The sequence below is a fragment of the Lissotriton helveticus genome, chromosome 12 (assembly GCF_964261635.1).
Source record: "Lissotriton helveticus chromosome 12, aLisHel1.1, whole genome shotgun sequence".
NCBI lineage: Eukaryota > Metazoa > Chordata > Amphibia > Caudata > Salamandridae > Lissotriton > Lissotriton helveticus.
The window spans coordinates 790174492-790187005 of record NC_136073.1 but is presented as its reverse complement, the minus strand read 5'-3'; the positions used below and the strand labels follow the sequence as shown (position 1 = coordinate 790187005).

At 49.0% G+C, this 12514-nt stretch overlaps 1 protein-coding gene across 1 annotated transcript in view; it reads right to left on the bottom strand.

The window, feature by feature from the left end:
* UBAP2L (ubiquitin associated protein 2 like) overlaps positions 1-12514 on the bottom strand; it is a 775602-nt gene that overhangs the window by 451808 nt on the left and 311280 nt on the right. Inside the window, exon 21 of the mRNA XM_078668896.1 lies at positions 5765-5846. Coding sequence (XP_078525022.1) covers positions 5765-5846 — 82 coding nt within the window. The remainder of the gene's footprint in view (positions 1-5764; positions 5847-12514) is intronic.

Sequence of the window (12514 nt, the reverse complement as noted above, 5' to 3'; positions counted from 1 at the left end):
CAATCGATCTTGCACTCCTTCACCTCATGTTGAAGGTAGAAGCAATAGAAACAGTCTTTGTTTGGATCATCCATATGCACCCTTTTCTTCCCACAGGACTTGCGGGATCTGAAGAGGCCTTTTTGAAGAATCGGACATTGTAGGTTTAGAAAAGTTGATAAAGAAAAACACTGAGCAGAGCTTAGGGATACTCCCTTCACATGACATGCAGCACAAAATCTGATTGTTACAGTTCATGTTTGGTCCTTTTCTAAAAAAGAACATAAGATAGGCTATTGAATTGATTTTGCATTGCCATTAAGAGCCTATGTTACTATTACATACTCCTTTATGATGGTACTGTGGGACTACCTCTTCTACAACAGGAAATGATTCAACCACGGGAATCCATGAAAGATTCAATACTGGAGAATGACAGACTATTTCTCCTAGATGTGTGTAAGTCACCTCTCTGGCAGTCCTATCGAGTCCTAAAGACAGGGTGCAACATTTGACAGGCAGGACATGTACTTTACATGTCCTGACAGTAAAAGACATGAAACAGTTTTTCTGGGGAAAGACTTGGTCACCCAATTAGCGAGTTGGGATTACAAGCTGACCCCTCCAGCTGTGCAACAAAAGTAGGTACTCAAAGGTACCAAACTCACGTCACAATTACAGTAACTTGTTGCAGTGTGCAGCTTTAGCAAAGCTGCTACTTTACTGCCTTTAAAACTCCTGTGCCCTCCAGGGCACACATGGAGCCTGCTCAACGAAACTGCTTTCTGCACACCTGGAGAGACGAACTAACTTCTCAGGAAAGAGCAATCAGGATTGCAGGCTAGAGGTATCACCTCCTTCTTGCAGGACGGCACCTGGGTGTTAGTCCCAAAAAGAAATCTTCAAAGGTAAGGCCACCTTTTAAGGGCTTATGTGTAGCACGGGCGGGGGTTTTACAGCCAAACCAGCTTCCCCAGGGGCATGTAAGCCCAGTGATAGCCACACTCAGAGTTTCGTCGTTAGGGAAGTCCGTACATCAAGAGTAGTTTCACCTTCTTGGGAGTGGGCAGAATGGTGCATCCTGGGATAGCCAGATGCCACACTAGAGGAAACTGTCACCAGGTGGGAGGGAACCTGGTAGCTCATTGGCTAGCAACCGCATCATGCCCTAAAAGAACTTTCCAAGCATAAGGGGGCACCCCTAGCACCTAGACATAAGATCTCGACCGACTCAGAAGACGGATCGAAGGACTGCCCTGCTGCACCAAGGGACAAGCATATAGAGGCTGCACCAACGAGGACTGCACCTGCTGGCTGTTGAAGAGGGGGACTGCCTGCAGTGTACTGCTCAAGGAGAAGCAGTGTCCAGAGCCCAGTCAAGTCAAGAGAACACCTAAGGCCAACTGACTTGTCTCCTGCTACAGCACAGTTAAACACCAGCTGAATAGACCTGCTGGGGCAAGTTGGCAGCCTGGAGTCTTCAAGCTGCTACAACTGGAGCCGTGCAGCACCAAGGACCAAGACCGGACGCACAGAGTTGCATCAGAGTTCACAGGGCCATGTAGTGCTGTCAGTTATGGAGGCCCTCAGAAGGAAAGTACTGACCAGGAAGGGTTGATCTGTGACCACAGAGAGAGAGACTGGTAGTCCAGCGTCGACTGGAATTCAGCAAGACCGGAGATGACAGAGTCATCGACCCAGCAACCAGAAACTCTTCATCACCTTGTGGACCAAGGCGTCCCTGCAGGAAGATCCCCGTTGACCACGTCGCATCCATCTCATCCTTGTAGCATATTCAGCATCCTTCTACCCCCCCTTGCATCAGGACCATTCCCTAGGAATCCATTGCAATGTGGAATAAAGTGGCTGCAAATGTTTGAAGGACTGCTCCTCCAGTGAAGGTAACTGTTTTTGAGGAACTAGCTGGTACCCCTGACTAGCTCTCTGCCAGAACTGGCTGCCCCAAGAATGTACCTACATTTTACTTGAAAGTTTCCAATTAGTTGACTTTGCCCAGACTTTTTCACAGTTGAGTGAAATTGCTCAGATCTTTTTATTGCTTGTAAAATCTGTATCTCTGGAACTCTCCAGTTGATCTTTTTCGTTCTAGTGTCAAAATTCTTATTAACAAGCATTTTTAATGCAATAGGTCTCGCAGCATTAAAGTTTGAGTTATTGGCATTGTATATGACAATGTGTTGCATGATTTTTTTTGCAAAGTCTGTATTGGCGCAATCCAAATAACAGACTAACATGTCCACCACTCAAATTAATTTCATATTTCACAATACTAATTCACCACTATACTTTATGGGTTCCGGAGTAGCGTGCTACTTGCCGAAAAGGCACTTCAACACCTTATCAGGGGTAGCAAGCGCTATATAAAGGCAAACCTTTTTACCTCTTCTAACCTTTCACTATTCTCCTCAATCCAAATAACTGACCTAACATATCCATCACTCAAATCACTTTCACATTTCTCTATACTAATTCACCACTAATCCTTTTTGGGTGGCAGAGTAGCGTGCTACGTGCCGAAAAAGCGATTTGGCGCCTCATCAGGGGTAGTAAGCGCTCTATAAATGCAATTACAATACAATTACAATAACACCTGAGAAACTGTCCTTTTTTTTAGGGGATACTGAGGTTGGTCCTGGAGGATGTTAGATGCTTCCTCCTACAGCTAAAGGTAGACCAGATAAATGACAAGGCCAGGCCTATTGGTTTTGGCAGTGCTAGTTTACATTTCTGCTATATGTATTACTGACCGTCAACCCCTGCGGCACACTTCTGAGCTGTGTGGTGCATTCCACTGGAAAGAGGTGGTGACGGCACCCCCTACTTTCATTCCCATTTGTCCACTCAGTTCCACCTGGGCAAGTGTTCCCCCGTCTTTACGGTATCTACATTCTTCCTCGGCCAAAGAAACCCTTTACACCCTTTGACGTTCACTTTAGAGACCCTCCTTCGGTGTTAACTCTGCCAGAGCGAAGGCAGCTTTAGTAGATAGAGGATATTAGGTCAGCTGAATCTCTTCAAGTATTCTTCCTGAAGTACCCAGACTGGCCAGTTGCTACCCGGTGCTGCCTACGTCCCTTATATCTTCCGTGCAGGGACCTCTATTCGCCGAAACGCAGGACCACACGTTCATAGTGACTCAATTACTACTTGCCGCCGGCACTCTATCGCTAACTTGCCTTTGCCGCCCTCAGTTAAGGGCATAAATGAAACCAGCGATTGGCTCCCCTTTACTATGCGCTGTAAGTTTCTTGCATAACGCACTCTGATTTGCCCTAGTAATTTTTTTTCGTTTGCTTCTTTCACAAATAGGATTGCAGCAAAAGAATGTGGCTACTTTTGTTTACATGTCTGATATCGGTTTTTATGTGTGTTGAGTAGACACATCAGAGCATTGATGTGAATGCTCTAGTTAGCTTGTGTGAATGATGCCTGTGCTTTGTATGTACCACGGACTGACTAGGAGGTGGCGTAATATGGGCCTGGGTGTCTTGTGGTGGAGTGGGCATCTTCAGCAGGTGTCTGTTTTGTTTTTGGAACATGAGTGCCTTGGGTATGTTTCTGCTATTGGCGACAGACCAGGCCTCGTGCACGTGGAAATCTGTGAAGCCCACTCTGTATTCAATGAGAATCGGCGTATCTCTGCACCAGCGTAAATCATAGGAGTAAATTTACGAAGCGTAAATTTACACCTTTTGTGGCATCTAGGATTAGGGTGTGCCCAAGTCACAAAGAAAGTAGTAAATCTGCACTCAGTTTTACATCCACATGGAGGATAGACTTACTCCGTGCTGGGATTCAGAAACTCACATGGAAAGCTGTGACTGTGTTCCTACTCTGCGGAATTATCCATAGCATAGTTATCTGCATAGAGGGGGACAGGAACGCCTGTGCAAACTGCAAACACATTTTCCTGCCCTTTGGGATCATATTTTTTGTTAGGTGGAAACTCCAGCCACTGGACCACCAACACATCTGAGGGGGGTTACATTCCATTTTTCACCCCAGAAAGGGGTTTATGCAAACCTTTGGCTGGGAGAGTAAAAGTCCAACCCTTTCTTGTGTGCAAAATGTAGTTTGTAAATACCCCAAAACACACTTGTTTGTGGGCGTCAAACTTCCCAGGCTAACCACCCTTCAGGAATGGTATTAACCCCCGGGACGGCAAAGCTTCAAAACCTCCCCTCTTTGCAGGAAAAGCTCGGGGGTGTAAAACATGGGCTTACGGTGTGTGAAGTGCTTTGCACCTCTCTCTCTGCTGGGAGTGCAGCCTGCCCACCGCTGGCAGAGCACGCAAGAAGCGGAGGCCCGAGAGTCCTTCCACGGCCTCTGTGACACCCATACAAGCATTGGACCCGCTGCTGCTGGTGAAAATAAAGTGCGAACCGGACCCGGAGGTGTGGAGCACCAAGAAGGATAACTCGCCGGAGGGGCTGGGGTGTGAGAAAGTACCACCCATTCAAGCCCCTAATGAGCGGGCTGCAGGCGATGGTCACGTGGGCCTTTTTTTTTTTTAAACGGATGACAAGGGTGTGAGGCATGAAAAGGGCCACTTTAATGAACTGACTCACCAGTGCAGGCCCCCCACCCCACCTCTCCAGACCCTGGCGCCTGTGCCGGCAGATTGAGAGCAGCAGGGAGGGGGGCAGAGCAGCGGCATGAAGCGCCTCCCCTCCCAAGGGGGCAGGGTGATAATACAGAGTGATAAAGTGCCCCTCACCACACATAATGGGGCTATTATGCCGCTGAGTGGCTCCGCTGACTTCGTGGAGAGCTTTAAACGTGTCAACAGGGCACCGAGGCCCTTCAAGCGCCCAGCAGGGGGTGGGATATTTTATCTGGCTCTATATATACACGGAGAGGCTGTAGGCAGGGGGGGAAGGGGCGTGCTTTATGCCAGCATCAGGCCAGTGGGACGTGACGGTGCAGCAAAAGTCAAGAGTTTACGATTAGATCATCTCCTGAGAGGGGGCAGAGATGACGCAGGCCGAGGCGCCATGTGTGGCGAAGTGCATCCTTCGCAGCGCTGCGTAAAAAAAAGCCTAATGTAATTCTAAAATGCACTACCAATTCATTGCAGCTCAGTGCCTGCCTGTTAATCAGCGCCGCGCGCCCCTCTGCAGACTGCCCCTGCATTCCAAAGTCAGTCACGTGAACTCTTTCCGAGGCGCACGACGTGATCAGATTCTTTCTGCCATGCTGAAAACAGCAGAAGTTCACACGCGTAACATTATCCTATGGCAAGTGCTGCGCGTGGCCAGGTCTTGTATCCACTTTCCACTAGTTGTCGGCTGAGCCGACAGCTATAGTTCTCTGGCGAGAACGCGCTTCGCGCGTTTCTAGCCGAGACCTAAAAATGGTCTCGTTTTATAAATTAGGGTCAGAGAGAGTGTTAGGTCTACTACTTCAATTGTTTTGGCGCTGTTTAAATGATTAACACTTGTTCCTGTGTAAGCCATGCTGCTCAATGCCACAGCTAGCCAGGGCTGAGCATTTGACAGACAAAACCTAATGGTCCTAAATGGGTTAAGTGTATTACAGGGTTGGGTTACACTACCATGCCATATAATACACCTAATTTCCTCAGTGTGGATGTTCACTTGGCTTTGACAGACTGAGCAGCAGCATTGTAAAGAAATATATTTTGATCCTGATTGAGGACGCCCTCAACCATTGGCTCGGAATATGCCCATTTTGCCACACCTGCCCATTCAGCTCACTTTTGGTTCAAATTCTCAAGTGCAGTAGTGTATGTCATTGCTCCTACCAGAATAGGGATTGTTTGCGAGAGATCCATCCCTCCCAGTCATCTGTGTATTTGGCGTTGGAAATGGGATGCTGTAATAGTCCTGAAACAAAAACAATATTGTTAGGGTATTACTTCAGCAAGAGGAATTGAGAGAAAACAAGAACAAAGGGAAAGGAGAATAGGACTCACTCATTTGATGCAACAGTCACAACATTGGCCACACCATAATTAGTGAAAATGTCTGCTTTGTGCATACAATTGCTCTTCACCTCTTTGCCCCACATCTACCCATGTATAAGCTACGCTGGCATGCATGGCATCAATTACAATCTTATAAATATTATACTACTTCTGGAAGAAGACACATTTTACTATATTACCCATTTGAAAGGCGGACGCTATCTCAATTTTCCAGGTCATGGTTTAGGAGAGACTGGCCTCAAATAAAAGGGTTTTTTATATCTAAAGGATGCTAGCAGCTACAAGCATTTGCCTAACGTTAATATAAAACAGAGGAAACTTTTACTAATATGATTGACAATCCTCGATTGGTTACAGAAGTTATAGGAACTCTAACAGTTGGCTATAAAAGTAAACTAGAGCTGACCGGCTTAACTTCAAAGACAGGTATCTAAAGCATTCAAAAACACCATTTCAGTAAATAATTAAGACAACACAAAATAAAAATCCAACCCCAATTTACAAAAATAGGAACTATTTTTATCTTTTAAATGACCCCAAAACAAAAACAATCCACTGTAGGGAACCAGAGAGATGAATTTTTAAAGATTAGTCACTTTCTAGCGCTTAGAAACCAACAGTGCCCCTTAAGTCATTTCGTTTTCTCTGTCAGGGACACACCTTTATAAATTGTTCTGAAGAATTCTCACCACTGTAGTGGGCCACCTTCTTCAGCAAGCGGGTTCCAGTTAGAATACCTCCCTGGCGTTCTGCTTGCGGGTCCCAAAGTATCGAACACACAATCCAAGGTTCTGGAAACTCCAAGAGGGTCCTAGAAAGTGTGAAACTTCAATTCCGCAATCCACTTGAACAAAACCCTTACAAATCTGCTGGTACTCTAGGCTTTGAATTCTTTGTGGGTCTGTCCAGGTGAGCTCTGTTAACCTGTAGCTTGCAGGGAGTTCCACTCTTGAGTCTTTTGGCAGCAAGGTAATCCACAGAGCTGTAGTTTCAGATGGTGCAGTCTTCAGAGGTCAGGCCTTGGAGTTCCTTGCACAGCAAAATCTTCAGCAGGGAATTCTTGCTTCATTCTGTTTCAAGCAGCAGATCTGGAGGGCTCTGCCCGTCTCAGACACTTATTCAAAATTCTCTGGGTCAAGCAGCAGGTCACTGCTGACCAATGAGAGCAGGGCAACTCCTCAGTTCTGACCACACCCTGTAGAGTGTGGTGTTAGTTTGTCCCAGAGTGCATCATTCTTCCAAATCCATAATGGCTGATTTTCCAGCAAGGAGGTAAGAACTGGCTAAACACACCCCCTGGGATGGCTTATTTCCATGGACTCTCCCCCTGCCATCTGCGCATACCTTCCTTAAGCCTAGCCCTGACTCTGGGTCAAGACTGTCAGAGTGGACTGAAACCCAGGCCTCCCCTCTGCCTTTGAAGAGAATAGTTTACGACGCCATCTCCTGGCCTGGCATTCCTATACACCAGCAAACTGCACTCCCAGCAGTCTGGCTAATCCACTTAACTCTGACCAATCAGGGCAGACCACTGAAAGGCTGAATTTGGACTTACAAACAAGAAAGTCTCATAACTTCTTGTACGAACATTTTAGGAGAAATTCAACAATATATATATTAAATATTGTTGGATTTACTACTACCATTCTGGGAAGTCTTTGAATGGTCCAGCTAGTCCTCTCCAATCAATATTTATCAATCCCTTCCTACCATGTTAACCTATGGGCCATGGGGTTTGCAATGGGGGAAATGATTTGGGTCACTTTTCAAGAACCAGGGCTTATAAAACCATATTTAATAAGTATTTCCCAATTTCTACAGGACCCCCACCCCCTGTGCAACTAGGAGAGACTTCTGGGGTTCTGAATCTGCAGAAATCATGCAGATTATCCTACCAAACTCTTCTAGTATCAAAGTAGAATTTGAGCAGGTCTTTAACACAATAGGGGTAGTGGAATGTAAAATTTCATTTTACCCAGGTATATAAACACTCATTTTATAAGGGCGTACCTTATAGATAACTGACCCCCCCCCCCCCCACCCCTGGGATACCTAGGAGTGACCCTGGGGGTCCCTAACATGCAAAAACATGGTAGGGTTTTCATTTTTAAGGGCCCCTACCCCCAAAGTCGAGTTTGGGCACAATTTAAGGTTTAAAAGCAGTCCTGGCCACCAGGGATGCTTTTAAACTGACCTCAGGCTTCAGCACTGCACACATGCTAGTGCAGAAAATCTGATGGCATCTGAACTGCCATGCCCCCGAATACTGGAGACCTCTAGGTAGTTTCAATCCCCTGCCTTCTTACATACTAGGGGCTTATGGGGTAGGGCATGCCAATTACAGGGGTACCCCACCATACCATAGTGTACCCTAGTGTATGTTGGGTGTCTTTACTGCATTCTAATGTGTTCCTTTTAGCTTGGCACTGGCCCTGGTTAAACAGAGCCCAGGGTCAGTCAGTCAGTCAGTCAACACCAGTTCCAGTCAGCAAAAAGTTGGAGGGTGCCCAGGGTCCAGAACATTCCTGATTTTCTCTTTTGGGCATCAAAGAGTAAATGGGTAGAGCCTTCCCCTTATAACTTTAGTCATAAGCCTAAAATGGGGCAAAGCATGATTGCCAGCTTTAGATCATTTTTTTCACTTGAGCAAAACTACTCATGGTTAATTGTATGCATAATCAATTTTTTTTTGTAACAAGATCCAGTCAATGTAGAGATAGGTTTAGAACTTAATGCACAAGTTACTTACCTTCGGTAACGATATAACTGTAAGAAACTGTAGTTCGTATGAGATTCCTTACCTTAGAATATCCAGAAAGTTTTGCGTAGCAGTAACCCTGCGCGTCAGTAGGCGTCGTCCGTGGCTCCGCGTCAGTCGTCGGCGCCGCGATGACGTCGTCAGATTACTTAGACGCCGCCCTCGCTCGCTGACGTCAGTTCTTATACACAGCTTTTCCACGCCAGAAACGCAGAGCCATGATAAAAACCAACACTGGTGCCACGAAACTAGGGCCCTGAAAGGGATGACCTTAACCTTAGATATCGGTTCGCAGAAAGGGGAGGATGGTTGGGGCGGTAAGGAATTTAATACTAACTACTGTTTCTTACAGATATATCGTTACCGAAGGTAAGTAACTTGTGCATCTGAAAGAAACAGGTTAATATTAGATTCCTTACCTTGGAATAGATACCCCAGCAATACCAACCCCGGTGGTGGGTTTGCGAACCAATAATCACACCAGAAAGTCCTGGAGAACAGAACGGCCGAAAAAGCCATCTCTCCGGACTTGGCTTTCCAGGCAGTAGTGTCTTGCGAACGTGTGCAGCGAGGCCCACGTAGTTGCCTGACGGATTTCCTGCAAGTGAACTCCCTGGCCCAGGGCCGTAGTAGCCGCCGTGGCCTGAGTGGAATGGGCCCTCAGCCCAACAGGAGACTCCTTTTTAGCCAAAGAATATCATGCCTTGATGCACAACACAACCCACCGAGAGATGGTCCGTTTGTGCACTGCCAGTCCATTCTTAGCGCCCACGTAACCAACAAAGAGTTTGTCATACCGGAACTGGCATGTGCAATCAAGGTAGAAGGAGAGCGCACGTTTTGGGTCCAGACGGTGGAGCCTCTCTCCCTCTTTCGAGGGATGCGGAGGCTGAAAGAAGGTGGGCAAGGTGATGGACTGCCCGATGTGGAAGGCTGTGACTACCTTGGGCAGGAAAGAGGGACGCGTTCTCAACACAACCTTGTCTGGATGGACAGAAAGGAAAGGTTTAGAGGAAAGAGCCTGGGGCTCACTCACGCTCCTGGCAGAGGTGATGGCAGCCAGGAAAGCAGTCTTAAGAGTAAGATGACGAAGAGGGCAATTGTGAAGTGGCTCGAAAGGAGCGCACATCACTTAAGTAAAAACAAGGTTCAAGTCCCACTGAGGCATCACGAAAGGAACAGGAGGAAACATGAGTGATGCCCTTCAAGAACCTTTTTACAACCGGGGACTTTAATAGAGAGGGCTGATCAGGTAGCCTTAAAAAGGCAGAAATGGCAGAGAGGTAGCCCTTGATAGTGCCCAGAGCAGAGCCCTGCTGGGCAAGAGAAAAAAGAAAGGAGAACCTCAGAAAGAGGGGCATGCCACCAATTTGTTCCACCTGCAGGCGTATACCGATTTTGTAGAGGGACACCTGGCTGCCAGAATGACATTACAGACTTCAGGAGGCAAGTCAAATGGCCTCAACTGCCGCCGCTCAATCTCCACGCATGGAGGTGGAGACTGGACCGGTTCGGGTGGAGGACCGTCCCCTGCTGCTGCGACAGAAGGTCCTCCCGAAGGGGCAGACGAATCGGGGGAGAGGGGGGGGGGGGGAGGGGGGGGGGGGTTTGACTGACATGCTGAGTAGCTCGGGATACCAGTATCTTCGTGCCGAGTCCGGAGCCACAAGGATGACTTGGGCACGGTTCCGCCTGATCTTCTTCAGCACTCTGGGGAGAAGTGGTATAGGCGGAAAGGCGTACAACAGACCGCAGCTCCACTCGCAACGAAAAGTGTCTCAGAGCGAGTGCCGCCTTGGAAATTCCAACGCGCAGAACTAATGACATTGCGCGTTCTCTTCTGTGGCGAACAGATCTAACCAAGGCTCTCCACACTGCTGAAAGAGACCTTGCGCCACGTCAGAGTTCAGATGCCATTCGTGATCCATCATGCTCCGGCGGTTGAGTTAGTCTGCCCTGGCGTTCAAGGAACCTGAAAGGTGTTGAACCACCAGGGTGACGCCCTGGTGTTCCAGCCATTGCCAGAGGCGCAGAGCCTCCTGACAAAGGGTCCACGAACCCACCCCACCCAGTTTGTTGCAGTACCACACGGCGATGGTGTTGTCCGTGAACACTTGCACTACATTTCCCCGGACAGAGAAAAAGAATGCCTTCAGTGCAAGTCAGATCTCCTGCAGCTCCAGAAGGTTCATATGGAGCCGGGTCTCAGCCAGTGACCAGAGGCCTCTGATCTCCCTCTCTCCCATGTGCCCCCCCCCCATCCCAGGAGGGACGCATCTGTCACCACTACGTGCTACGGTTGGGGTAGGGAGAGAGATCTGCCGCTGACTCAATCGTGGTTCGTGGGCCACCACTGCACCTGAATTGCAGTGCCCTCAGAGATCAGGACGTGGTCGGACAGGTTGCCCTGATGCTGTGCCCACTGAAACTTCAGGTCCTACTGCAGAGCCCACATCCGCCACCTGGCGTGATGCACCAGAAGGACGTCGGAGGTCATCAGCCCCAGGAGCCGCAGCGTCAACCTGACAGACTCGGGATAAAGGATGAGAGATCGGAATCAGAGCCTGAATATCCTGAACCCGCTGTTTGGGGGATAAACTCGAAACTGCGCAGAGTCCAGAACCGCTCCGATGAAAAGGAGCTTCTGAGAGGGGCACAGGTGAGACTTCAGCACGTTGATGGAGAACCCCAGCGAATGCAGAAGGTCGGCCGTCGTCTGGAGGTGGGAGACGACTGTTTGGGGCGAGCCCGCCTTCAACAACCAATCGTCTAGATAGGGGGAAGACTGAAACCCCTGATCTGCGCAGATGAACTGCGACCACTGCCATCACTTTCGTGAACACCCGAGGGGCGCTGGTAAGCCGAAAGGGAGCACAGTAAACTGAAAGTGCTTGTGGCCTACCGTGAACCGCAGGTAGCGCCGGTGGGCCGGCAGGACGGGGATGTGGAAATACGCGTCCTGCAAGTTTAATGCTACCATCCAGTCTCCTGGGTCCAGGGCAGCTAGGACCTGAGCCAAAGTCAGCATCTTGAACTTCTCCTTCCCGAGGAAGCAGTTGACGCTCCGTAGGTCCAAGTTGGGCGTAGGCCTCCTTTGCCTTTCTTGGGTACCAGAAAGTAGTGGGAATAGCAACCACGACCAACATTTGGCCACTGGAATGCGCTCGATGGCCCCCTTGGCCAAGAGCGCCATAACATCCTCATGCAGAAGTTGCAAGTGATCCCCTACATGTGGTGGTACTGCGGTGGCATGGCTGGAGGGGTAGCCTTGAAGGGAAGGGAGTAGCCCCTTCGGACTATTTGTAGCACCCACCTGTCCAATGTGATGGAGCGCCAGATGAGGAGGTGATGGCAAACCCTGCCCCCCACTGGCGTCGTATGGGCCTGCAATGCCGGACTAGGAAGGCTTAGAGGCAGATGCTGCGGGGCGGGTTGGGACTGACCATGCCGGTGTCCCCGAAACCACCACGGCGGTAACCACGTCCGCGACTGCGCTAAGACTGGCTCTGCGGCCTGTAGCTGGCTGGACGTGTGGGGGCGCCCCTTCCTTGGCCATGAACCGGGCGAAAAGCAGAAGTTTGTTGGCGTTGGCCTAGGCCCAAGGACTTGGCCGTAGCCCTGGAGTCCTTAAAACGCTACAGCGCACTATCGACTTTGTCACCAAAAAGGCGACGGCCATCAAAGGGCATGTCCATGAGTGTGGCCTGGACATCCCCCGAAAAGATGGCTGGCGGCGAACTGCCAACGTCGTTGCAATCGCTCTACCCAGCAAGTCCGTGGTGTCAAGTCCACACCGGATCGAGTATCAT